The sequence below is a fragment of the Jaculus jaculus genome, chromosome 8, assembly GCF_020740685.1.
Source record: "Jaculus jaculus isolate mJacJac1 chromosome 8, mJacJac1.mat.Y.cur, whole genome shotgun sequence".
In the NCBI taxonomy this organism is placed as follows: domain Eukaryota; kingdom Metazoa; phylum Chordata; class Mammalia; order Rodentia; family Dipodidae; genus Jaculus; species Jaculus jaculus.
The window spans coordinates 40710818-40738007 of NC_059109.1; the positions used below are offsets into that span (position 1 = coordinate 40710818).

General features: G+C 42.5%; 1 protein-coding gene and 1 pseudogene across 1 annotated transcript in view; both read left to right on the forward strand.

Moving 5' to 3' along the window:
- The first annotated feature begins 9326 nt into the window (after window positions 1-9326).
- The window catches only part of Eif2ak4 (eukaryotic translation initiation factor 2 alpha kinase 4), a 112266-nt gene continuing 94402 nt past the window's right edge, over window positions 9327-27190 (forward strand). The window contains exons 1-2 of the mRNA XM_004660772.2: window positions 9327-9526; window positions 25069-25181. Coding sequence (XP_004660829.2) covers window positions 9383-9526; window positions 25069-25181 — 257 coding nt within the window. The 5' untranslated portion in view covers window positions 9327-9382. The remainder of the gene's footprint in view (window positions 9527-25068; window positions 25182-27190) is intronic.
- On the forward strand, window positions 19631-19833 carry LOC123463013 (annotated as a pseudogene).

The following is a 27190-nucleotide window of genomic DNA, read 5'->3' on the forward strand; positions in this document are numbered from 1 at the left end:
CACACTAAATGTGAGGCAAAGTTTTATTGGGTAAAAAGAGCAAAAAAGAAAAAAGCTGGTCCATCAGATCTGCATCCCAGAGTTCAGGATCTCAAGATGCAGCCCTGATCTGTTCGGAGTATCAACTTTTATTGGAAATAACTACATGATGTTTCTAGTAAAAACAGGATCTAGAGTTAAACCACAAAATTACATACTGTTAGATGGTGGGGGGGGACTATTACAAGAAGTCACAAGGTTACATAGGTCAAATAGGGGGAACTGAGACATGAAATATTCTATGCTATGTAATCACAAAGATACTTAGAAACATAGAGATACAGAGAGGTCATGGTACATTGCACAAAGGAATCATCCTATTTCTTGGGTAACAGTAAACACCTGCATTGCACAGAGGGATCAACCCATTCCTTTCACATTCCATTTTCCATTTGCCCTTCTGATATGGCACTAAGTCAAGTCCTTGACTCGTGAAGAGCAGTGTCTAGGGTGTTTTCATCTAAGGGGGTGTATTATGTCTGCAATACTATGAGTTTAATGGAATTTATCTTATTCTTTTTATAGCTACTTAGAGCATTAATAATGCAGGGTCCTATGGTAAGGCCTAAGAACAGTAATATCAGGCACCAGCAATAAAAGAGACAAGGGAAGTTAGCCATGGAGACCAATTAAACATAGACTGAAACCAAGTACTAGTGGCTTGTCTCTGAAGTTCTCTTTGAGATTTTCTCTAACTGAAGCCAATGTATTTCAGATTATTCCTTACTGGCATAAAAGCAACCCGTTTTACCTAAAGCCATTCATAGGCCCCCTTGTTTCATAAAAAGTAAGTCTAATCCTTTCATATTTTGTCCCTTCCACTTCCACGGTTGTTGGAGTGGTTAGGATGACCTAGTGGGGACCCTTCCAATGTCCCAATACAGTGTCTCTTGATCTGAACTCTATCACTGAGCTGAAAGGGGTGGGGACAAACAGGGTGTGTCTGAAAAGCAGCCTTGGTTGCTGGAACAATGGACTCCTGAACTCTTTGTAAGACTTGAATAGAAAGAAGCCTTTCATTAGTAAAGTCAGTTATCTGTTCAAGACCCATCCAGGGAAGGATGAGGGGGAGGGGGGTCCCATACATAATTTTAAATAGAGTAATTCCTTTTACATAAGGAGTCCACCTGGCCTTTAACAGGAGGGAAGGGAAGGAATCCCACCCATCCTTCACAGGTCTCTAGGGTTAATTTAGTTAAAGTCTCCTTCAAGGTCTGATTCATCTTTTCTACCTGTCCTGAACTTTGGGTATCTTAGGCACAATGTAATTTCCAATTAATCCCCAATGTCTAAGTTAATTCCCTAGTGATTTTTGACACAAAGGCAGGCCCATTATCAGATCTTTTCCTGAGGCGCAACCCATAGCAGGGGAATTATCTTCTAACAATTTCTTATTTGCTGTTTGAGCAGTCTCAGATCGGAAAGCTTCCACCATCCTGAAAGGTATCAACATAAACATGCAAATATTTATGTCCATATTGATCTGGCTTTACCTCTGTGAAATCATCTTCCCATTATGTACCTGGCTCTGTTCCCTGCTCTCTCTCCTCCATTGGTGGTACCTTACCAGAGGAGGAATTTGCCTGTTGGCAGGCCTGACAGCAGGTGGTGATGTCCTTGATGACTGAGTCCTTACCTGGGAAGAAAACTCTTTCCTTATTAGCTTGGCTAGTTTGTTGTTTCCTGAGTGAGTTCCTTCATGTCGTTTGCTTAGCCAGTCTCCGCCCTGGGGCTTGGGGCAGCAGCAGTCGTCCATTCTCTAGTTGGTACCATCCTTGTGGGGTCTGTTTCTGTTCCTGTATCAGATGAGAGGTGAGCTGTAGGTCCTGTTTCATGTACGTTGGTTGCTCAGGAAGAGTAGGTACCAGGAGGGTGACCAGACAGATGCTAAGAGGCAGCACTCTTTCCTGATGGGTCAGCCAATCTGTTCCCTCTTGCTTCTGTGGTCTCCCCTTTGTGATGACACGGACAATGGATTATGGTTACTTTAGCAGGTGCCCAAACAGCAGCCAATAAATCCAAATTTCATTTTTTACTTTAATATTTTTTCTTGTTTTATTTTTTGAGGTAGGGTCCCACTCTAGCTCAGGCTGACCTGGAATTCACTATGTAGTTTCAGGGTGGCCTTGAACTCACGGCGATCCTCCTACCTCTGCCTCCCAAGTGCTGGGATTAAAGGCATGCACCATCACGCCTGGCTTCATTTTTTATTTTTAATGTCTTTACCTTCTGATGTTAATAGCCCTCACTCCAAGTAGATGGCCCTATGTAAATGTGCCATGGCAAAGGCATAATGGCTGTTGGGGTAGATACTTACTGTCTTGTCTTTTCCCAATATCAGAGCCTTGGTCAGTGCTATTAGTTCAGCTTTCTGAGCTGATGTACCCCAAGGTAGGGTCTCAGCCCACAGGGTTTCTTCCAAAGTCATCACAGCCACCCCTGCATACCTGATTCTATCCATGACAAAGCTGTTGCCATCAGAATACAGCACCAGATCAGGGTCCAGCCAAGCCATATCTGTCAGGTTCAGATGGAGTCCATGGAAGGCAAAGGGGATCTCTAGGCAGTCATGCAGAGGGGTTGATGCCTCATCAGTTTCTGGCAGCTCGGTTCAAAGCCTTGGTTTGGCAAAACTGTATCCTTGGTTGATCTAAGTACAAGGACGATAGTGGGGTATGAGAGAGTTGGAGAACCATTGGTCGGGGAGAGGAGAGCTCTTTAAAGAGTCTCTATCATATGTGGAGCCGAAATTGATAAAGTCTTGCTCAAGGTTAATTTGTCAGTGTCCTCTGTCAGAATAGCAGTAGCTGCAAATGGCCTGGAGACAAGGGAGCCAACCAGCAGCTACTGGGTCTGGCTTCATAGACAAGTAGGCCACTGGGCAATGCCATAACCCCAATCTTTGAATTACGATGCCCCTGGCTGTCCCCTTCTTTTCATCCATGTACAAGTGGAAGGTTTTGGTTAAGTCTGGAAATGGCAGGGTAGGGGCTGATGTCAGAGCTGACTTTAGTTCTTAGAATACTTGTTTCTCATTTTAGTCCAATTACATTCCTTTTTTTTTTTTTTTTTTTTTTTTTTTTGTCCTCATATTAGAAGCTTGACTAATTCACCAAACCTTGGGATCCAAATTCTGCAATACCCTACAGCTCTGAGGAGTTCTCAGATTTGTCTTAATGGAGATTTGAGTAATGGCCTGAATCCTAGAGGCCGGCCGACAGCATACTCTTACCTTCTTGGAGTTCGTGTCCCAAGTAGGTTTCCTTATGCACACACAGTTGAGCCTTCCTGGCTGATAGGCAATAGCCTGGATAGTGTAATTTGTCCAGGAGATGCTCTGGCAAAGAGGCATTCCTTCTCCATATTTGCAGCTAGGAAGAGGTCATCCATGTATCACAGGAGAGTTGCATCAGGTGTTTCCTATGAAAGGCCTGCAAGTCTCTATGAAGAGCCTCATCAAAGAGGGTGGGGAATTTTTAAATCCCTGTGGAAGCCTAGTTGCCCACTGAGGCCTTGTCCCAGGTCTGTCCATTCAAAGGCAAAAAATGAGTTGACTTCCCTTTGCCAATGGGGTACTAAAGAAAGCATCTTTTTGGTCCAGCACAGTATATATTTGCCTTTCAGGTGGAATCATACTGAGAAAAGTATAAGGGCTGTCTCATAGGGCCTTGTGCCTTCTGGAAGGTAGCCACCATAACCTTAGCCATTTTTTTAGCCTATCTTCTGGAGTGTCTCTATTATTATATACCCTGGCAGCAATCTCTATCAACTCTGAAAGAAGTTTACCCTCAAACACTTCTAGTCTCTGAATGTCCTTTCTAATATCTGGTGTGGACTGAGTTACAAACACAATGTTAACAGCTTGCCTATTCTCAGGGGCTTCAGGATCTATGGGGGGAGGTATTCCTACATGCTTCCAGCAGCCTTTCTAGGAAAGCAGCAGGGGAGTCTGTAGGCCCTCGGGTCACTTCATTCACCTTAGACAAATTTGTAGGGTACCAAGCAAGTGGCTGCCTGGACACCACCCATCACAGTCCAGCAAAAGAGGTTAAGGGATGCCAGTCTGGTCAGGTGGAAGGGAAGACCTCATCAATAACATTAGGATTCTCTATGAGGTAGCTATCAGCTCCCACCACTAATTTCTTGGTTTCCATTCAGATTTTCTCATGTTCCTCTGTGGCGAAGAGGGTCTGCAAGAGCTGCTGACAGTCTTCCCATGTGGGCTGATGGGTATAGAAGACTGTCTCAAGAAGGGATATCATAGGACCTGCTTTAAATCAGATTTAGGTTTAGCAATAAGAATAGGGGTGCTGGGGAATTGAACCTAGGTTTTTTAGGCTTCCCAGATAAGCATCTTAACCATTAAGCCATCATTTACTTGATGCCTTTTTTTAAATCATCTGCTTATATCCTGATGTACATTTTAGATAAGTCTGATGTTTGCCTTAGGTAAGGAATTTGTAGCTTGATCAAGTACCTTGACTCAGTTTACCTATTTAACTTTTTGTCTACTAAGAAATTTCATCTAACAGATGTGACATTAGGCATTCAAAAGAGAAAAACTATAAAGAGAAACTTCTCTCTGTAGACAAGTAAAATAACCTAACAGACCCTATATTGAAAGAAAGAAAGAGCCAGGTGTGGTGGTGCACACCTTTAATCCCAGCACTCAGGGGGTAGAGGTAGGAGTATTGCAGTGAGTTCGAGGCCACCCTGAGACTCTGTAGTGAATTCCAGGCCAGCCTGGGCTAGAGTGAAACCCTACCTTGAAAAACAAAAAAATAAAAAAGGAAGAAAGAGGAACCACTCATTTTTATTTATTTTTTACTACATTGATGTGGGATTTGGGGGTTCAGGAGAGGGCCCCAAGAGTTTATGAACCTCAAGGTTTGGGTTCTGTCCTACCTTTAATAATAATAAAGAATAAAGAATAAATAAAAGAATAAAGATGGACTCAAGAAGGATAAACTATTACTAAGTTTATTTAGGGGGAAATAAAAAACTGTGGGGTTTATTTAAGGAAGATTGGGATTTAAGAGAAACTAAGGCTTCTAAAGAGAAATTAGAATAAAGATACAAGCATGTGGACTTAATTAAAAGAGATTGGAGGCTTTTAAATAGAGCAAAACTGCTGGCATGTGTAAAGCTCCCTTAAGAAAAACTGAGGCTTTTAAAGAGAAAGTAAAGTACAGCTGTAAGCACAGGGATGATAGAATTTAGGAGCTTGTGTAAGGAGATTTAGAAGGAGCATGCAGTTGAAATCACAAGAGCCATTACCTCTTAGAAAGGAAAAATGACAGAGAATTCTAAAAGGTATTCAAGGAAGTCATGGCTGAAAACTCTGCATTTGGCAAATAATTATAAGCTTAGAGATTCAAGAAGATGAATGAGCTTTAACCTAAAGAAATCCATACCAAGGTCCAGCACAAAGCTTCTGAATCTAATACACAAAAAACAAAACAAAACAAAAAAAAACTTGAAAGTACCCAAAGCAATATGCCACATTTCCTATAAGAGAAAAATAATTTGAAAAACATCAGAGTTCACATTGGAACCATGTCGATCAGAAAGAAGTGGAACCAGGATCTGCCTAGTGTCATCTGGGAATACAAATGAAAACCACAGCAATGTATCATCTCACCCAGTTCGAATGGCTATTATCAAAAAGACAAAAAGAAAATAATAAATGCTAGTGAGGATGCCAGCAAAAGGGAACTCTCATACACTGCTGGTGGGAATATAAATGAGTACAGCTATTATGGAAAACAGTATGGAAATTCCTTAAAAAGAGAGAGAGAGCTACCATATAATCCAGGCATCCAACTACTGGGCATATATCCAAAAGAAACGAAATCAGTCTATTAAAGAAACATCTACAATTACTGGCATATTGCAGCTCTGGTTCACAATAGTCAAGATTTGGAGTCAGCCTGGGTGTTGATTCATGGATGAATGGATAAAGAAAATGTAGATATCTATATCATGGACTATTAAGCTACTCCAAAACATAATGAACTCTTACTATTTGTGGTAACATGGAAGAATGAGCACATGAGGACATTATATTAACTGAAGTAAGTAAGGCACAAAAAGCCACATACCACATGTTCTCAATTATATGTGAAGCTAAAATGTTGATTTCTCAAGAATAGAGTAGAACCATTATCACTCGAGGCTGGGAAGGATGAGAGGAGTGAGGGATAGAATGTGGACAACTAAGAGGTATGGTAATAGAGTTGGATAGAAGAAACAACTCATATTCTGTAACACATAAGCTTAGCACTGGTAGACAATGAATTTATGTTTCAGAAATATATAATAGAGAATTTTGAATGTTCCCAACACAAAAGAAATTATAGATGTGGGCCAGAGAGATGGCTTAGCAGTTAAGGTGCTTGTATGCAAAGCCTAAGGGTGCAGATTCAACTCCCCAGTACCCACATAAGCCAGAAGCACAAGGTGACACATGCATCTGGAGTTCATTTGCAGTGGCTGGAAGTCCTGGAATGCTCATTCTCCCCATCCCCTTCCTCTTTCTCTCTCTCATTTGAGTAGATAAAAATTCTTCAAAAATTATAAATGTATGAAATGATACCAATTATACTGATCAGATCATTACACATTGTGTAAATAGATGTATTGAAATACCACACTGTACTCCATAAATATGCCCAATTCATGTAAAACCAAATGTAAAAGGCAGTGGCTAGAGGCCCTGGCTCACTCATTCTCGCTTTCTATCTGCCTCTCTCTCTCTCAAATAAAATAACTACAATTTAAAAACTTAAACACCAAAAAATTAAAACTATCAATCATCCAATGAGTTAATAAAAATGAATAGAGAGTTCACAAAAGAGGAAACACAAATTGCAAATAAATACATAAAAAAAAATTCAACATCCCTAGCCATCAGGGAAATATAAATTGAAACCACTCTGAGATACCATCTTACCCCAGTTAGATGAGGATGTGGAGAAAGAGAAACTATGATTCACTGCTGGTGGGAGTGCAAACTAGTGCAGCCATTATGGTAATAAATAAGAAGGTATCTCAAAATATTAGAAATAGAGGCTGGAGAGATGGCTCAGAGGTTAGGTGCACTTCCTGAAGAAGCATGAGGGCCTAAAGGAACCTAAAACTGTGTGAGTTCAAATCTCCACCTGAGTTCAAATTGCACACCTTAATATGTGGTCCTACCTTGTGATAGCTCTAGGTATGTATAGTTAGAGGGAAAAGTGCATACAATCTATAAAGATAGAAAGGAGGCCAGGCATGGTGATGCACACCTTTAATCCCAGCACTCGGGAGGCAGAGGTAGGAGGATCACCATGAGTCCGAGGTCACCCTGAGACTACATAGTGAATTCCAGGTCAGGCTGGGCTAGAGTGAAACCCCACCTAAAAAAAAAAAAAAAAAAAAAGATTGAGAGAGAGCAAGAGAAGAACCAAGAGCAAGTATAAAAAGGTAAGCAGGACAAGGAATGAGGGAAAGGGGAAAGATGCTCATGGCATGTAAACCAAAGGAGGGAGAATATTGGGGAATGAGGAGAAGTGGTGGGGGGTTGGGGAAAGCAGGGGAGACAAGAAACAACTAAAACAAATGGTATTTGGAAGTGTTGTAATGAATGATACCTAAATCTCGATAAGCCAATAAAAAATATCATTACTAAGTGAACCACATAAGAGTAAGATGGTATAAACTTCAAGAAAACGTGATCAAGCCAGGTGAGGTGGCTAATGCTTTAAATCCCAGCACTTGGGAGGCAGAGGTAGAAGGATCACTGTGAGTTCGAGGCCATTCTGAGACTACATAGTGAATTCCAGGTCAGCCTGAGACTAGAGTGAAACCCTCCCTCAAAAAACAAAAACAAAAACAAAAACAAAACAAAAAAAAAAAAAAAACCCTAAAAAATACCTGAAGCTACGGGGGACATTCATTGAAACTACCACAGGGAACATCACAGTTTTTTTTTTTCACTTCGTGCAGTCTCATTCTGGGAAGGACCAAGGTGAGATAAGTGACTTAAACCATTGGTTTGTACTTTATTATTTTTGTCATGGGACTGGAGAGATGGCTCATCAATTAAAAGTGCTTGCTTGCAAAGCCTCATGGCCTAGGTTAGATTGTCTAGTACCCACCTAAAACCAGATGCCCAGAGTGGCACATGCATCTGGAGTTCCTTTGTACTGCCAAGAGACCCTGGTGCACCTGTAACTCCCTATCCCTCAATTAAATAAGTAAATACACACACACATAAGTAAATAATATTTTTAAATTGTCCTTCCAGATGCACAGAGTGGCACATACATCTGGAGTTCCTTTGTAGTGCCAAGAGACCCTGTTGCACCCACAAATCCCCATCCCTCCAATAAATTAATCAATGCATATTGTGGTGGTTTGAATAGAATAGGTGGCCCCCAATATATTCAGTTGTTTGTTTGTACTTTGCATCTGTAGCCACCTGCTGGAAGCAATGTCACTGGGTGATCTTAAGGTGTGGTGGTGGGTTTCAGACTTTAATCTAAAGATATGCAAAGTGTACCTAGCTGGAGTTCCTGAAGTGCGCTGTGCTGTGTGGCTTTAGGCTTATGCTTCTCTATGCTTGGGCCTGTGAAGGCAGGCCAGCTTCTTCCGCCATTATGGAACTTCCCCTGGATCTGTAAGCTTCAATAAATCCCTTCCTCCATAACTGTGCCTGGTCTGGAAGTTTATCTCAGCGAACCTGAATCTGTCTGCTACACATATATACATAAGTAGATGATTATTTTAAAATTTCCTCTCACTATCCACATCAGGGTGGAGGAGCTGTCAGAAACTGAAAACTGTAATTTTCCCTTGTCACTCCAAACTGAGTAATTTGTGCTCCCACCTGTTCCTGCAATTCCTTGGATTCTACTCACTCCCGCAGGAGGGGAAGGCTTTCTCCGCCGTGTTCTCCAGCCTCAGACTTAGCTCGGTGCAGTCTCGGCTGCAGCTTGGAGTCTGGCTCAAGCGACCCACTCCCTAGAGGTGGGGCCTTTCATCAACACGAGGCCCCGCCCACAAGAGCATTCGCTCGCTCGCCCTAAGCCCCGCCCCCAGGCCGGCTCTGGCTCGAAGCCCCGCCCCCAGGCCGGCTCTGACGCGAGGTTCCGCCCTCAGTCTGTCTCTCGCTCTCAGCCCGCCCCCAGGCCGACTCTGGCACGAGGCCCCGCCCCCAGGCCGCCTCTGGCACGAGGCCCCGCCCCCAGGCCCGTCACCCGCTCTCAGCCCGCCCCCGGGCCCGTCTCCCGCGCCGATCGCCAGCCCTCGGGGGCCCACCGTCGCCTCGGCCGGGCCGCTGTGCCTTGGCCACCGCATAGCCATGGCTGGGGGCCGAGGGGCCCCCGGGCGCGGCCGGGCTGAGCCCCAGGAGAGCTATTCGCAGCGACAGGACCACGAACTGCAGGCCCTGGAGGCCATTTACGGCTCCGACTTCCAAGACCTGCGGCCGGACGCGCGCGGACCGGTAGGAACGTGGCTGGTCTGGTCTGGCCTGAGCTGGCTTGCCTTGGTCCCCCTAACCCTGGGCACCTCCAAATTGGAACGACCTTTTAGGTCCCGCAGTCTTTCATCCTCCCCGTTCCGCCCACACTCTGTCTTGCCTGCTGGTCTCCGAACCTGCACCTGGGCTGAATTCGCACGTCTCTCCCGCAGGCCCGCTCCTCCCTGGCTCCTGCCGACCCTCCCTGCAGCCTGGTCCTCCCCACTCTGCCCACGTCCCGCAGGTGGAAACTACATCACATTCATAGTCACGCTCGCTACTTTGTTCTGGGAATGCTTTGGGGGGCGTTGGCCCAGCTTTATTTTCTCAGGAGTTCCCAGGTGTTTTCAAAACCGTACACTTTATAATCCTGTTTCTTGTGTGAAGGAGCTTTACCTTCGACGGAAGCCTTTGGTAGAGAATAGCTATAAAATGCATTGGTTTTAGCTGTAATAGGAAGGAACTTACTGAGTATAGACCCATTTAAGTGACACTTGATTTAAAACTAGACAGCCAAAATGAGTGTCACAAAATGCACAGGACTGACTTAACTTTTTTTAAATTTTTGGTTTTTTGAACTAGGGTTTCAGACTAGTCCAGGCTGACCTGGAATTCACGATGTAGTTTCAGAGTGATCTTGAACTCACCGTGATCCTCCTACCTCCACCTCCCAAGTGCTGGGATTGAAGGAGAGCAGCACCACGCCTGGCTGACTTAACTTTTTTGTTGTTGTTGATTTTTACTTATTTGAGAGCGACAGAGAGAGAAAGAGGCAGATAGAGAGAATGGGCGCGCCAGGGCCTCCAGCCACTGCAAACCGAACTCCAGACGTGTGTGCCCCCTTGTGCATCTGGCTAACGTGGGTCCTGGAGAATCGAGCCTCGAACCGGGGTCCTCAGGCTTCACAGGCAAGCGCTTAACCACTAAGCCATCTCTCCAGCCCAACTCTTTAATTATGTTTATTATTTATTTAAGGGAGAGAGAGGGGCAAGAGAAAGACAGAGAGATTGGCCAAGCCAGGGCCTTCAGCCACCACAGCAGAACTCCAGATGCATGGGTCACGTTGGGCATATGGCTTTACATAGGTACTGGGGGATAGAACCTGGGTCCTTAGGTTTTGCAGACAAGCTCTTTAACCGCTGAATCATGTCTCCAGTCCTTGAGCTTCCCTTTTTTTTCTGGAAGTTAAGACACATTATAAATGGTGATCATAGTAGCTTATCTCTGTCCTTGAAGAACTGATCAGTGGAACTGAAATGTTTCCATATATTCTGAAAGTACTGCTATCGTTCATTCGGGCACCTTACAGTGTCTACCTTGTCTGCTTATCCAGGCTTTCCTCACGTGATAGGCTCTTCTGGAGGTGTCAGGTCAAAAGATTCTTCCTATAACCAATGTTCGTCATTAAATATCCATCAATTTAGGCAGTGGGAACCCATTTGCAAGCAGAAACCCTACCTTCAGGGAGTTTACTTTTCAGTTATCTTTAAGCAGATACACTTCATACATGTTTATTATAGTAAAAACCTCTGGCAACTCCTCTGTTCCCAGCGAACCAGGAAGGACAACCGTTAAGCAACCAAAATAGGTGTCAATAAATGTTCACAGGCCCCAGTGCACAGCCCACAAACATACTCACAGCCAGCTGGTTTAGTCTTCTCCCCATATCGGAAGAAAATGAAAGGGGAACAACAGCTACTTTAGTAATGATACTGATACTCCCATGAGTTTTCAGCTGGTGGCATTTTAACAGAGAAGGCTACACAAAACAAATTCCAAAAGGCTCTCTGGCCCTGGAGCACAGGGAACATGGCCTTAACACTTTTTCAGACCTCCCAGGCAAGTATACCTGGCATTCTTATGGGTGAATCAGAGGTCAGTCACTCAGCAAGTACGTATTAGCACCTGCTACTTGCCATTCTTGAGGGGAAAAATTACACAGATCCACAGTCCTGAATTTAAATTCTAGAGGCCTAATGGCTTTCAGAACTGTTCCTATCACAATCATGAGTGTATGTTGCACATCATAACGCATCCTTCTGTGTCTGGACAGCATCCAAAACAGTGAAAGTATAAGTATGCAAATTTCATTCTGAACAGGATAAAGACTTAATTACCTCATGACGATTTAGGCCAAATTTACTGCCAAGAAAAAAAAAAAAGATCTACCATCCTTTATCTGCCGTGCCAAAACTTCTCAAGACTATGAGTCAAAATAAACCTTCTTTCCATTAGCTGCTTTTGGTTGGGTGTTGTGTCCCAGCAATGAAAAGGTAACTACAATAGATAGCTCAGTGAATGAAGTGTTTGCCACTAAACTCTGAGTACCTAGTTTAGATCCCCAGAGCCCTCATAAAAGCCAGAGGCTGTGGTGGGCTTTTGTATTCCCAATGAGCATCCAGCAGGAAGGGAGGCAGAAACAGGAGAATTTCCCAGAAGCCCACAGACCAGATAACCTCACAAATGGAGTAGTGAAAAGTAAGAAGGGACCCTGCCTGAAAAATGAGGTGCAAGCTGGGCATGGTAGAACATGCCTTTAATCCCAGCACTTGGGTGGCAGAGGTAGGAGGATCACTATGAGTTGGAGGCCACACTGAGACTACATAATGAGTTCCAGAATTCCACGTAAGCCTGAGCTAGAGTGAGACCCTACCTTGAAAAACACACACACACACAGGCATGTACCCATCTACCATCTACCACCCATACAAATACAAATATATACCAAATAAATTAAAGAAATAAATATTTTTAAAAGAAACAAATTTAATCCATATCTCCATATCCTATTACAACAATATATGGTCTCTCACAATAACTTTGTTGTTGTTTTTAGTATTATAGAACAGGTTAATCTTGAATTTGTAACCGTCTTCCCAGGCAAGCACTGGAGGTTACAGGAGTGTACTAACGTGCTAGGCCTCATGATTTCTTTTTGGCATATATAAGTTTAGTTATTCATTTGGGCATTTTCAGAAACAGTTTGGTTTAGTTGCTTCCCATTTCCCTCCCTCCCCCCATTATCTTCCTTTCTTTTATATATGTATATGTATATGTATATGTATATGTATATGTATATGTATATGTATATGTATACACACACACACACACATATATATACTGATGGATAGTACACGCTAGGATACACTATCAGAGAACATGCAATTTTGGTTTTTCTAAGCTTGAGCCATTTCATTTATAATTCTTTCCAGGTCCATCCATTTTCCTGCAAATTCCATAATTTAATTTTACATAGAATTCTATCACGTATATGTGCCACATTTCCATTACCCATTCATCTTTCATAGGGCATCTAGACTGATTCTACTTCTTAGCTGTTATAAACAGAGTGACAGTAAACATGGATGTGCAGTTATCTTTGTAGTAGAGTATAGAGTCATTAGGGAATATACCTAGGAGTGAATAGCTGGGTCACATGGGAGCTCTTTTTATAATTTTTCTAATTTTTTTTTTTAGATATCTCAAAATTGATTTCCATGATGGCTACTGTTGAGAATTTTTGCATCTGTGTTCATCAGGGAAATTGTTCTGTAATTTTTATTGTGCTATTGTGTCTTTATCTGGTTTAGGAGTCAAAGTAATTTGTAGTTGTGACATCCTTTTGATGAATTGTTCCCTGTATTAATTTGGAGTACCCCCCCCCCTTGGTCAGAGTGGTTTAAATTTGATGTATACTTTATCAGATACATAAGGATAGCCATACCTGCTTATTTACAGCTTCCATTTGTTTAGTGGTTTGACTTCTGTCCTTTGATACTACTTTTTCTTTTTTAATTTTTTTTTTGTTGTTGTTCATTTCTATTTATTTGAGAGTAACAGAGAAAGGGGGGGCGGAGAATGGGTGCGCCAGGGCTTCCAGTCACTGCAAACGAACTCCAGACGCGTGTGCTCTCTTGTGTATCTGGCTAATGTGGATCCTAGAGAATCGAGCCTCGAACCAGGGCCCTTAGGCTTCACAGGCAAGCGTGTAACTGCTAAGCCATCTCTCCAGCCCTGATACTACTTTTTTTTAAACATCTTCAAAGGCCAGGAGTGTTTCTTGGAGATGGCAGATAGTAATATTTTTGTCCAGTTGTTTAGTCTGTGTCTTTTCATTGATAAGACCACTTACACTTAAGGTTATTATAAAAAGTGTTTTGTCATTCCCTAGTATGTTTTGGATAATGTTTCTGATTGGCTGGATTATTGGCATTTTTTTTTTCCTTTTCCCTTGCGAGCTTGCTGATTTGTTGTGTCATGCATAATTTCTTCTTTGTTTATTTCTTACTGAGGTGTATCCTATTGTGTGTTCTCAGAATTGTGGCTATTCTTTCTTGTATAGTATTCCATTTAGAATTTGATTGAAATGAATTGTCTTAGTTTGTGTTTTTCTTGAAATATCCTGTTTCTCCATCAATTTTGAAAGATAACTTTGGTGAGTATAGCATTTTCAGTTGGCAGTTATTTACTTTCAGAGCCTGGAATATATCATTCCATTCTCTTCTGGCTTTTAGGGTCACTAATAAAAGTTCTGAGGTTATTCTGATATTCTTGCCTTTGTATGTGGGTTGGAGGAGTTCCCTTACAACCTGAAGTGTTTGTGGTTGATGAATGTAAATGTCCCAGTAGCTTCAGGGTTTTGTGACTGAGCTGTCTGCTTGGTCCCCAGCTGGTGGAGTATTTGAGAGGTAGGACCTTGCTATAGGAAACATATTGCTGGTTGTGGACCTTTGGGGTTGAGGAGTCTAACCCTACATGCATGTTCAGAGACAGCTCATGTTTGATGTTTTCTCTTTGCTGTGGGATTATGCTGAAGTGAACCAGGTTTATCCACCATGATGAAGCTTCCTCTAGAACCTGTAAGCTTGAAATAAACCCTTTCCTCCTATAAGCTGCTTCTCATAGGATGTTTGTCCCAGCAAGGAGAAGCTAATTGCAACAGAAAAATTGGTACCGAGAGTAGGGTCATTGTTATGATGAATCTGACCATGTGGTTTTTGGTGTTTTGGAACATGTTTGCTGGAGGAATATGGAGGGATTTGGTATTTTGGACTAGAGAAGACTTGCAGCGCTGTAAGCAGAGCTATTCTGGTAAGAGTTTGAAAATCCTAAATACAGAGAGAATTATGGACTGTGAAGACTTGGCTATAGAAGTTTTAAAGAAGCGGAAAGAATGTTATTGGAACTGGGTTACTGTTGGAAAGGCTGGCTGTGTTTTGCCCATGTCCTGAGAATTTGAGCAAAATTGAATTTACAAGTAATAGAGTGGTATGCCTGGCAGAAATATGAACAGAGAGATATGAAAATTACAAAGTTGACACATAAAACAATATAAACAAGTGTAAAGTTACAGGTACAGAAACTGCTTTTAGGCCAGTTAAGCTGCATATTAAAGAGATTACCATTATTAGAACTGGACCCATTGTTTTGCATTAGGACAATGGGAAATAGGCCCTCCGATGGAAACTAACCCATGGAAGGTTCAAGCTAGTAAGATGCAAATTCTTTTGAAAGGAAAGGGGGTGTGGTAGTTTGAATGTGAATATATGTCTCACATAGACTCAGGCATTTTTGATTAAGTTTAAGCTTCCTGCTTAAGTCTCCAGCAGCCTGCTGGAAGGGGGTATGTCATTGGAGGCAGATCTTATTCCAGCCCAAAGGTATGGAATTTTTTGAGCTCTGGTGGTTTGTGTTTGCTTGTGATACTGGCTGTTTGGTGGTTTCTCTCTACTTGGCTCTATGAAAGGGAGATAGCTTTTTCCACCATTGATGAAACTTCCCCTGGACATGTAAGCTGGAGAAAAAAAATGCTTCCTCCCATAAACTGTGTCTGGTTGGATGTTCATCCAGCAATGTGGAGCTGACTACAACAGGGGTCTTGAAGGAAGAATGTTTAAGGAGTATCTTGACCCTCAAGATCGTTTCATTTCTCCTGGATTTACAAATTTGGCTGTGTTGTTCACCTGTTATTGGTATTGGAAGCATTGGAAATGCAAAAAGGATAGACATAAAATGCACACAGTTCCAGGGACCACCAAAAGTGGCAATGTGAAGCAGTATTGAAATTCCTGTAAAAATATTGTATGGTATAATACAAGTAAACCATGGGTTGCAATGAAGACCCCCACAGTATAGAGATGCCAGGCTTGTGGAATGGCAGCTAAGAAAAGCTGCTACCTATGGCTTCTCTCTGGATTGGCCTGGAGAACAAGCCATATAACAAAGCAGCAAAAAGTTGCTGAAGTCTTCTGGAACCAAAGGTCTACTTCATCACAAGTCTGATGATGTGCCAGATATGGAACTACAGATGTTTGATGTTTGCCTTGCTGGTTATTGACCTTACACTGGTACAGTCTCTCCTTATGATGCCTTCTTTTTGCAATGAGAATGTTTACTCTGTATTAGAAGTATATAATTTGTGTTTTGATTTTTACGGGGCTCACAGTTAAGACACTGTCTTGAATCTCAAATGAGACTTTGGACTTTTGAACAGTATTAAAATTGGTAAAGACTATGGGGACTTTAAAAAGTATTATTTTTATTTATTTATGAGAGAGAGTGAGAAAGAAACAGAAACATAGAAAATTGGTGTGCCAGGCCCTCCAGCTACTGCAAATGAACTCCAGACACATGTGTCACTTTGTGCATCTGGCTTTACTTGGGTACTGAGGAAATTTAACCCAGGTCCTTAGGCTTTGCAGGCAAGTGCCTTAACCACTGAACCATCTTTCTAACCCCTATGGGGACTTTTGAAGTTAGCCTGAGTGCATTTTACATAGTGAGATAGTCTTAAGTCTATGTGGTGGTTTGAATGTAAATGTCACCATAGCATCAGGCGTACATTTCAGCTTTGTGCTTAGGCCCCACCTAGTAGACCATTTGGGAGGTGGAGCTCTGCTGGAGGAAGTGTGTTACCAAGGGTAGACCCTGGGGTTGAGTCCAGCCCTATGTGCTCAAAATTAGCTCCTGGTTGCTGTTCTGTGTCTGCTGTGGATGTGTGATGAAGTGAGCCAGTTTCCTCCATCGTAATAAATGTTCCCCTTGAAACTGTAAGCCTGAAATAAACCCTTTTCTCCCATAACCTGCTTTGGGGTAGGTGTTCTGTCCCAGCAAGGAGAAGCTAACTGGAGCAGTGTTGTTTCTTTTACTATGAGTGTGTTCTACAGAGGTCCTTCTGTTGCAGCAATCCTGGTTAGGAGCCACTGGATTCTCCTTCACAATACAATAAAGAGTTAGAATACAGGAGATAGAGTGAAGCAAGCAGATTTTATTTAGAACAGTGACAAAAGTGTGGGGGTGGGGAGGGAGGGAAGTACCATGGGATATATTTTATAATCATGGAAAATGTTAATAAAAATTTTTAATTAAAAAAAAAACAGTGACAAAAAAAAAGCAAAAGATCCTGTCAGGAGGGGGGGGGAGTATCCTCAGAGCTAAGAAACTGTAGGGTGGGCTTTGGCCTAAGATTTTTTTTTTTCTTTTTTTTTTTGGTTTTTCAAGGTAGGGTTTCAGTCTAGTCCAGGCTGACCTGAAATTCACCTTATAGTCTCAGGATGGCCTCGAAATCTTGGTGATCCTCCTACCTCTGCCTCCCGAGTTCTGGGATTAAAGGCATGCACCACCACACCCAGCTGGTTTAAGATTTTTACAGAGAGCCAGGGCCCTCCCCTCCCTCTCGTTAGCTCATCCTGTTTTGGTACTTTTATTGACCCACCACTCTAACTGGTTCCCCTTTTCGGGTCAGAAGCCCTGTGATGTACCTCCTAGCAGAATGGCATGAAGGGGCCAGGAGTGAGATTTCTTTTGTTTACTAAAGTCTGTGGCCTGACCCTGTCCTTTTATTGTTTCTGCCTATTTCTTGCAGTCCCTCAATGTAATGGTCATGTTCTTTGGAGTTCTGTATGCCTCTTATGTTGGATGTCAACGTCTTGCTCTAGGTTTGGGGAATCTTTCTTGTGATTGCATTCAACAGTCAGTCAGTCTGCAGTTTGTCGTTATCTCAGCTCCTTTTGCTCCTTGTAGTCTGAGGTTTGGTCTCTCGAATTTATCCAAGAATTCTTGGAATATTGGTCATGTTCTTTAGGTTGTATTATTGTCTTGACTTTGTTTTCCATCCCTGAATTTTTTTCATAGTAGCTTGTCTCTTGGTATTACCTTCTGATGTGGTTCTTGTTTAATTGATCATTGCTTTTATTCCATAATATCTGTTTGATCCTTTTTCAGTATTTCAGTTTCCTTGCTGAATTTTTTCCTCCATTATTTATGACTTTTTCCTCACTTTGGAGACTGTCTTGTTGACATCTTAAAAGAAAAAATACATGTCTTATTTTCCATTTAATTTTACTATATACATTATATTGACTATATTTTATTTTTGTTGTTGTTGTTTTGTCTTGTTTTGTTTTTTTCGAGGTAGAGTTTCACTCTAGCCCAGGCTGACCTGGAATTCACTATGTAGTCTCAGGGTGGCCTCGAACTCACAGTGATCCTCCTATCTCTGCCTCCAGAGTGCTGGAACAAAAGGCATATGCCACCATGCCCAGCTATTATATTGAATATAGTTGCTTTCTTCTTCTTCTTTTTTTAATGTGTGAGAGAAAGAGAATATGATGGGCACGCCAGGGCCTCCAGCCACTGAAAATGAACTCCAGTTGCATGAACACTTTACATGAGTACCAGAGAATCAAAGCTGGGTTGTAGGCTTTGCATGCAAGCACCTTTAACCACTGGGACATCTCTCCATCCCAGTAGCTCTGGTTTTGCTCAGCTGTAGGATAACCTTTGTGTTGTCATTCTCTTCCCTTTGAATTAAGAGTCTGTCAATAGGGTATTGGTTGAAAATGGTGTGGTTATGGATTTCCTTTTTAAAGCAAAGGGTAAGAATATTGAGTGGGGAGTAGTGAAGGGGAAGGAGAGGAGGTCTGAATGAGATAAGGATATGGGTTAGAGGTTTCAAATAGTGCAGCTTAATGATTAATGCGTACAATCTCAGGTATTAATGTACTAGTCAGAATTCTCTAGAGGAACAAAACCAATAGAGTGAATTCTCTCACACACACTCTCTTTCTCTCCCTCCCTCCTTCTTCCTGTCTCAAATAAATAAATAACATTATTAAAGTTTATTTATTTGAGAGGGATATAGAAATAGGCAGATAGAGAGAGAGGAAGAATGGGTGTGCTAGGACCTCCAGCCACTGCAAACAAACTCCAGATGCATGCACCACCTTGTACATCTGGCTTACATGGGTCCTGGGTAGTCAAATCTGGGTCCTTTGGCTTTGTAGGCAAATGCCTCAACCACTAAGCCATCTCTCCAGCCCCAGTAATATTTTTTAAAGGGAATTTGTTGAATTAGTTGATAGCAGTTCCAACAATAGTTGTTTTTTTTTATAATTTTTTTTTTTTTATTTGAGAGCGACAGACACAGAGAGAAAGACAGATAGAGGGAGAAAGAGAGAATGGGCACGCCAGGGCTTCCAGCCACTGCAAAAGAACCCCAGACGCGTGCGCCCCCTTGTGCATCTGGCTAACGTGGGACCTGGGGAACCGAGCCTCGAACCGGGGTCCTTAGGCTTCACAGGCAAGTGCTTAACCGCTAAGCCATCTCTCCAGCCCCAACAATAGTTGTTTTAAGGTCTGAGAGTCAATGATCCTGGTAGCTTCTCAGTCCATGTAGCTGGATGCCCCCGCAGTCCCCATCCAGCACTGAAGGTCTGAAGGCTTCCTGGAGAGCTGCTGGTATTCAGTCCTCTTTGGCAGGCTGAGGAAACTTGATTCCAATGCCCATGAAGGATAGCTCAACAGAATAGATGCACATACAAGTGAAGGCACTCACCAGCAAGTAGCACACACAGGCAGCCAGGCGGAAAAAAATGGACCGTGTTGTCTAAAAGCTTCCTTACATATAGCCCACCACCAGGAGGGCCACCCGCTCTGGAGGAAGGTCTTACTCTAGAGAGAAAGACTTCCTTCTTCCTGGAAGCAACCTCAAAGACCCAACCAAGAGGAATGTCTGTGGATTCCTAACCCAATCAAGTTGACAACAGAACTTAACCATCATACCCACTATGCAATTAGAATGCCTAAACCAAGACTGTACTTTCAGGGATCATTTCTATAGTTCCTTACTAGAGAAGTTCCTCTGACCGTGTAGAGTACCAGAAACCACGAAGAGGAAGTACAGTGTTCTCTCCTGAGTGGGAAACTGGTGCTGGGCGTCGTTGTGTGAACTGCCCATCGCCATCGATGATCGTTCTTTCCCCTTGGGAGAGTTAGAAGAGAACACCGTCTGAAGAAATAGAAAACACAGCAACATAAAGAAAAAAAAAATAGAATGGCTAAACTACTACGACATTGACATCCATAAAGAAGAATAACAGGGCTTGAGAGATGGCTTAGCAGTTAAGGTGCTTGCCTGCGAAGCCTAAGGACCCAGGTTCAATTCTCCAGGTCCCACATAAGACAGATGCACAAGGTGGTGCACACATCTGGAGTTTGTTTGCAGTGGCTAGAGACCCTGGCACGCCCATTATCTTTCTCTCCCTCTCTCTGTCTCTAATAAATAAATAAAAGTAAATAAAGAAAACTAAAAAACAAGAACAACAACATCATTGGTGAGAGAGGACAAAGGAACTGCAAAAGCAAAGACAGGGTACTAGAGAGATGGCTCAGCAGTTAAAGTGCTTACTTGCAAAGCCTGATGGCCTGGGTTTGATTTCCCAGTACCCACGTGAAGCCAGATGCACAAAGTGGCACATGCATCTGGAGTTTGTATACAGTTGCTGGAGACCTTGGTGAAACCATTCCCCCCCCCCCCTCTCTCCTCTCCTTGCAAATAAATAAAAATTGTACAAAAAAAGAAAAAGCAGGGCTGGAGAGGTGGCTTAGCTGTTAAGGCACTTGCCTGCAAAACCTAAGGATCCAGCTTCAATTCCCCAGGACTCATGTAAGCCAGATGCACAAGGTGGCACATGCACCTGGAGTTCGTTTACAGTGGGTGGAGGCCCTGGTGTGTCCATTCTCTCTCTCAAAAATAAACAAAAAAAAAAACAACACTTTTTTTTTAAAAAAAAAGGAAAAAGCAAGGACAGTAAAACTGAAAAGAAAGAAGGAAAGAATTTATAATCCAAGTCCATCAAAAATAAACACTCCCCCTCCCCCTTGGGCTGGAGAGATGGCTTAGCGGTTAAGTGCTTGCCTGTGAAGCCTAAGGACCCTGGTTCGAGGCTCGGTTCCCCAGGTCCCACGTTAGCCAGATGCACAAGGGGGCGCACGCGTCTGGAGTTCGTTTGCAGAGGCTGGAAGCCCTGGTACGCCCATTCTCTCTCTCTCCCTCTATCTGTCTTTCTCTCTCAAATAAATAAATAAATAAAAATTTAAAAAAAAAATAAAAAAATAAACACCCCCAAATCACAGGGATATGTGTGAGATACTGGTTGTATGTATGTATGTATGTGTGCTTGCATGCATGCATGCACTTATGTACATACACACACACATGTGTATATGGGTGATTGACCTTCCTTCCTTCCCTTGGATTACAGTTTGTAATGGTAGCACCACAGGTCAGCAAGGTTAAGTCTGTGTGTGGGTCATTCAAGTGAGAGAGAGTTCTGTAGTAAAATTCTTGTTTTCTTCCTGGACTGCCCTACCCATTGGCCCCATATGACTGGCCCACTGTGGGTAAGGGGTCAGGCAGGGCCTTTTGTGAGCTGGAAGAATTTGAAAGTCTTGCTCACCTGAGAATCATATTGTGTTACGTGGGTGTTGCAGTCTGGCACTGTGAATGCCCAGGACTTCCTGTTATGCTAGTTTCATGTTACTTGCATTTTCAGACTTCAAGACAGTATAGAATCTTGTGTATTTTACAAGTGATGCACCCTGAATTGTCTCTCTTTGAGTGATTTCAAAAAGTTCTGGTTACCCATTACTTAGTATTTCTATGTTCCAAGTATTCCAGGAAAATATATATATATATTTGTTGATGCCAGTAGATCTCAAGTCTTGAGTTTTTATCCACATTAGCAAAGATTTGAAAGCAGGGCTGGAGAGATAGCTTAGTGGTTAAGGCACTTGTCTGCAAAGCCTAATGACCTGGGTTTGACTTCCCAGGACCCACATAAAGCCAGATGTACAAAGTGGTGCATGCATCTGGAGTTTGCAGTGACACGCCCATCCTTCCTCGCTCCCTCCCCCCCCCTTTCTCTCTCTGTCTCCATGAAAATAAAGAAGTGAAAATTTAAAAAGATTTGAAAACATAAGCTCAGAGAAGGATACATTGTAAGATTTATTTTAGGGAGAGTTTCAATAGGAAAGCAAATGGGGAAAGTGCCCAAGCCAAAAGAAATTCTCTCCCAGGCTGGGAAGGTGAAGAGGAGACCCAGAAACTCTCCCTCACACAGGGAACAGTTTCTCTCTGGGGAGGAAGCCTCTTGGGTGGAAAAGGGAAGAAAAAAAAGGAAGGGGGACTAGAGAAGTGGCTTAGTGGTTCATGCATTTGCCTCAAAGTCTAAGGACCCAGGTTTGACTCCCCAGAACTCATGTAAGTCAGATGCACATGGTGGCACATGCGTCTGAGAGTTTGCAGTGGCTAGAGGCCCTGGCATGCCCATTCTCTCTATCTCTTTATCTCTGTCTCTCTCTCCTCTCTGTAATAAATAAATAAGTTTTTTTTTTTAAAGACCAAAATGGAAAAAAAGGGGGGAGGAGGAAGGAAGGGACTTATACTTGTAATTCAGGCCCATTTATATGAACCAGACATCCAGTTAGAATGAACATCATCTCCAGGAGTCAATGAGAACATGCACGCTGAAGCACCTTCAGTGTCAAGCCACGGGTGGTATATGGCGGGTCTCACTAGCTCAGGCTGACAACAAATTCACTCTATAGTCTCAGGATGGCCTCAAACTCACTGTGATCCTTCTACCTCTGCCTCAGCAATGTCTTTTCTTTTTTGGTTTGCTTGTTTTTTCTGTTTGTTTGTTTTGTTTTTTGAGGTAGGGTCTCACTCAAGCCCAGGCTGATCTGGAATTCACTGTGTAGTCTCAGGGTGGCCTTGAACTCATGGCAGTCCAACCTCTGCCTCCCAAGTCCTGGGATTAAAGGCATGAGCCTGGCTTTCTATCAATTTAATCTTAAATCCACTTTTATTTCCCTCCCTCCTTTTCTCCCTTCCTCTCTCTTTGAGCCCCACCACTGGATGGATTATTATAATCATTTTCTTGTTTGTAGTGCTGGAGTATGAATCCAGGGCCTATCACATCCCAAGCAAGCACTTGACCACTGAGCTATATCCCTGGAATACTTTTTGACTGTACTCTTACTCTTCCCCCATTCCTTTTCTACCCAGGGCCCTAATTGATCTTTTGAAATACATGCTAATCATATCAGTCCCATCCTTAAATCCTGCCAAATATGTTACTTGGCTGACACAGTTCTGTGTCCATCCATTTCCTGTCACACTGCTTTCTTTGGTCCCCCTTCCCACTTATGTCCTGTACATACTGGCCATCATTTGGTGTGTGGGATGTGCCCATCTCTTACTCACTTCCAGATTGGATTGCATTATGTATGCTTTCCTTACCAAGTGCTCAGACTGCCCAGTCTCTGCTTAAATGCTGCAACCTCGCCTCAGTGCTCAGTGGCCACATTAAAGTGTGCTTGGCTTGTGTCCACCCTAGTCATTCTTCACCTGCAGCCCCACATCATGTCTTCCACGGAACTTTCCAAGAATGCGCTTATGTGTTTATGACAGGAGTTCTGCAAGAGCTACGGTCACATATGTACTCCCACTGCATGTGCTAAGCACAGTGCCTGGTGTAGAGTCATCCCTCAACAACTGTGAGAGAGTAATGATATGAGTGATGGGGAAATGAGTAGATATAAGGTCATGTAGGCCAAGAATACTAACCCCTCCCCAAGACCTCATTCACAAAATTATGCTTCACAGAAGACCTACAGCTTTTGTCAGTGATGGTTATAAAGCACATAAAGCCAGTCTCACATATGTTGTACACATAGTAAAGGTGGACATGGCTCATAATATGATTTAATGTGCATATAGAATGCTTATGTTATAAACTCGTGTGGAAATCAGTGTTGCTGATTAATTTCTTGTCCGTAATAAAGAAATTTGTTAGGCTTTCCTATGTGTTCATACTTCTTTTGTCCTAGCTGCCTGGATGTTCCAAGAGAGGGAGAAAGGGTGTAGTTCCATGAACTCAGGGTTGGCATCAGGAAAAGACTGGCTTGTAAAAGAAATGCAGGTTTTGGAGTCAAAGCTGGGTTTGAATTTTAGGCTGTCACCATGTATCTGTGGTGAGGATCTTAAATTCTGTCAGCATGAACTGTTGGGTACAATGGGGATGCCACTGACCTGGCAGAGTTGGAAAAGTGATCGTGCCATAGAAGGTACAGTAGTCTTCCCTCTCCCCTCTCTTAGTTAAAGATGCAGCATGCTGTTTCAAGTCCTTTTTGGAAACTATATATCAATAAATAAGAGAACAACAGAGTATTTGGTTGGTTGATGAAGAGCAGCTGATTTAAAAAGCATATGCAGTTTAGAAAAACTATCTGTCAAATATTTTCCCTTGTTAATATTTCAGTATGAAAAATATTTAAATTTTTTGTTTATTTTTATTTATTTATTTGAGAGCAAGAGACACAGAGAGAAAGAGGCAGAGAGACAAAGAGAGAGAGAGAGAGAGAGAGAGAGAGAGAGAGAGAGAGAACGGGCACACCAGGGCCTCCAGCCACTGCAAACGAACTCCAGACGTGTGCGCCCCCTTGTGCATCTGGCTAACTTGGGTCCTGGGTTATTGAGCCTTGAACCGCGGGGTCCTTAGGCTTCACAGGCAAGCGCTTAACCACTAAGCTATCTCTCCAGCCCTGAAAAATCTTAAATACAGGTCAGGCATCTTTAATCTGAAAAATCTGGATTCTAAAATATTCCAAAAACTCTAAGCTTTTAAAAGTCTGCAAATATTCCAAAATCTAACCTGTGGAATGTGAAACACATCTAGTCCCAAGCATCGTGAGGAAGAGATACTCAGTCTTTGTCCCCTGCTCACCAGAGGTCCTTCCTTCCCTACCTGTTCAGGTAGCTTCACCCCACCACTTTATCCCACCACTGTGCCTTATTTTCTTAATAGCTTTTACTACCATTTGAAATTACTCATTTGTCTTCTAGTTTGTGCCTGCTGGTTGGGTCGGGCCATCCAAATCATCTGTGTTCTTCCAGCCTCTGGCTGCTGCTCTGCACATAGTTAATAGTCCATGGTAGCATCTTGATGAGGGGAAGCAAGGTGGAACATTTTGATTCAATCTTATGATAACTTTGAAAAGGAAAATATATTTCCGCTGGCACTGGTTTTATTTTTAAACCATGTTTTTGAAAATATGACCCAACACCTATGTAAAGTGTAATTATACATGATATTTTGGAAGTAGAACTGTTGAACTAAGGTGATCATTATCTTTCTCATTAAGATTGCCTCTGTGGAAAAAACAAATGTTATTTTTCTCTTCAGGTCAAAGAGTCCCCTGAAATCAATTTAGTTCTGTACCCTCAGGGCCTGACTGGTGAAGAAGTATATGTGAAAGTGGATTTGAGAGTTAAATGCCCACCAACCTACCCAGATGTGTGAGTACCTTTATAAATAGTTTTGATGTGATTTTGTTTTTCTGTTTTGACAACATAGAAACATTACAATTAAAAGTATTTTCTTGAGCTGGGGGGATAGCTCAGTGGATAAAACTTTTTGCATCAGCCCGATGACCCAAGTTAGTATTTCCAGAACCTATGTACAGCCAGATGCAGACGTAAACACTCCTGTAATCCCAACATACCTATGGCAATAGAAGGTGAAGATAAGTGAATCTCAACCCAAAAGTTTGCAGGCCAGCTATTCTGGCATTTGCCAAAGTAAACAATAAGAAAGACCCTGTCTGAAGCAATCCTTAGACCTCCAGTACACACATCTTGACATGTGCACACATATATACACACAGACAATATATAAATAACAAAAGAAAATAGTTTTAGAGTATTTCCTTTATTCCTTTATTCCCCACATTCCAAGTAAAATTTCATTTTCTGTTACCTGTATTTCAACAAAGCTATCAACTAGACATTTTCATGAAACCTGTTTTAAGCATGCTTAGCTATAGAATATTCACAACAGATACTGACATCTACTCTGACTGCCCATTTGCTTCTTCTGATGCATTCATGTTTATTTAATTCTTCATAAACTAGGAAGAAGAAAAATCTAGAAGAAAAAGATAAAGGTGCAGCAAGTATTTAAAGCACCATGTACAGAGTTTTAAAGTATGGTTGGCATTAGAAACTAGGTAGTCTTCTGTCATGACTTTCTGCCTAGAAAGAACGAGTAATTCAAGTCTCTGCTCCTCAGTGGGTGCTGCCAGTCTGTCTGAGGCAGCAAGGCCCTTAGCATCCCAGTCCATCCCCAGTAATGCCAGGTATGTTCCCAGTCACTGAGGTAACCAAAATTTCAAGTCTTTCCAAACTTCCCCTGAAGGTGGCATCACCATTGGTTGAGAATCACTGACTAGAGCAAAAGCTGTCATGACTCAGTGGTCGATTTTGGAGGCATCATATATATGTTCCATGTAAACTTTCTCCAGACCTTCCACTGGACAGACAGATTGGTAGATGTTAATAAGATTGAGCTAATTGTAAGAGGAATAGTAAAGGTTTTTAAAGGAGAAAAATGGCAAATAAAAGTAACTGGGCTGGGGCTGGAGGGCTGGGCTGGAGATGGCCCAGTGGGTAAGCACTTGCAGTGTAAGCGTGAGTAAGAGTTCAGAATCCCAGACCCCATGTGAAAACTGGAGGAATTTCCTGGGAGTGTGCTGAAAGGGGTGGCAAACAATGAGATCCTGCCTCAAACAAAGTGGAAGGCAAGCACTGAAACCCGGATGCTGTCCTCTGACTTCCACTTGCATGTTGTGGCATAAGTGTGCCTTGGCATGCACATGCATGAACACACACATATCATCCACACACACTAAAGAAAAGGTGGCAGTGCTTTCCACAGTGGACAGTAAATTAATGGAATTTGTTGTCCTATGAGGTGAAGGATATGAAAAGTCAGGTCAAAATACCTTCATGAAGTCAGAAACTTGCTACCAGTGCTGTTTTGGAAGTATACATAATAGGTATGTAAAAGATTAATGTATGAGAGAATAATTATGTTTATGAAAGAAAACTGGGACAGTGTCTCTCAATTTTGTTTGCTGTTTCCTGACATGCAGTCTTAGTGTCTTTGCTGATGCTAACTGCCTACAGGTAGCTCAGAACTTTAGGTTAAGGGCTCATTTCCACAAGGTTTCTTCTACTTCTATGGTGGTTTGAATCACATGTTCACCATAAGCTCATTTGTTTTGAATGCCTGGTCCCCAGGTAATGGCAGTTTAGGAGGTAGAGCCTTGCCAGAGGAGGTGTGTTGTTGGGGTGGGCTTTGTTGGGACTGGAGCCCGCTCCCCCTTGCCAGAAGTCAGTTCACTTTCCTGCTACTGTTTTCCACTTGCTGTGGCCGGTACGAAGTCCAGCCTCTGCTCATGCCATGCTTTCCCTGCCATCATGAAGCTTCCCCTCAAGACTGTCAGCCAAAATAAAAACTTTGTTCC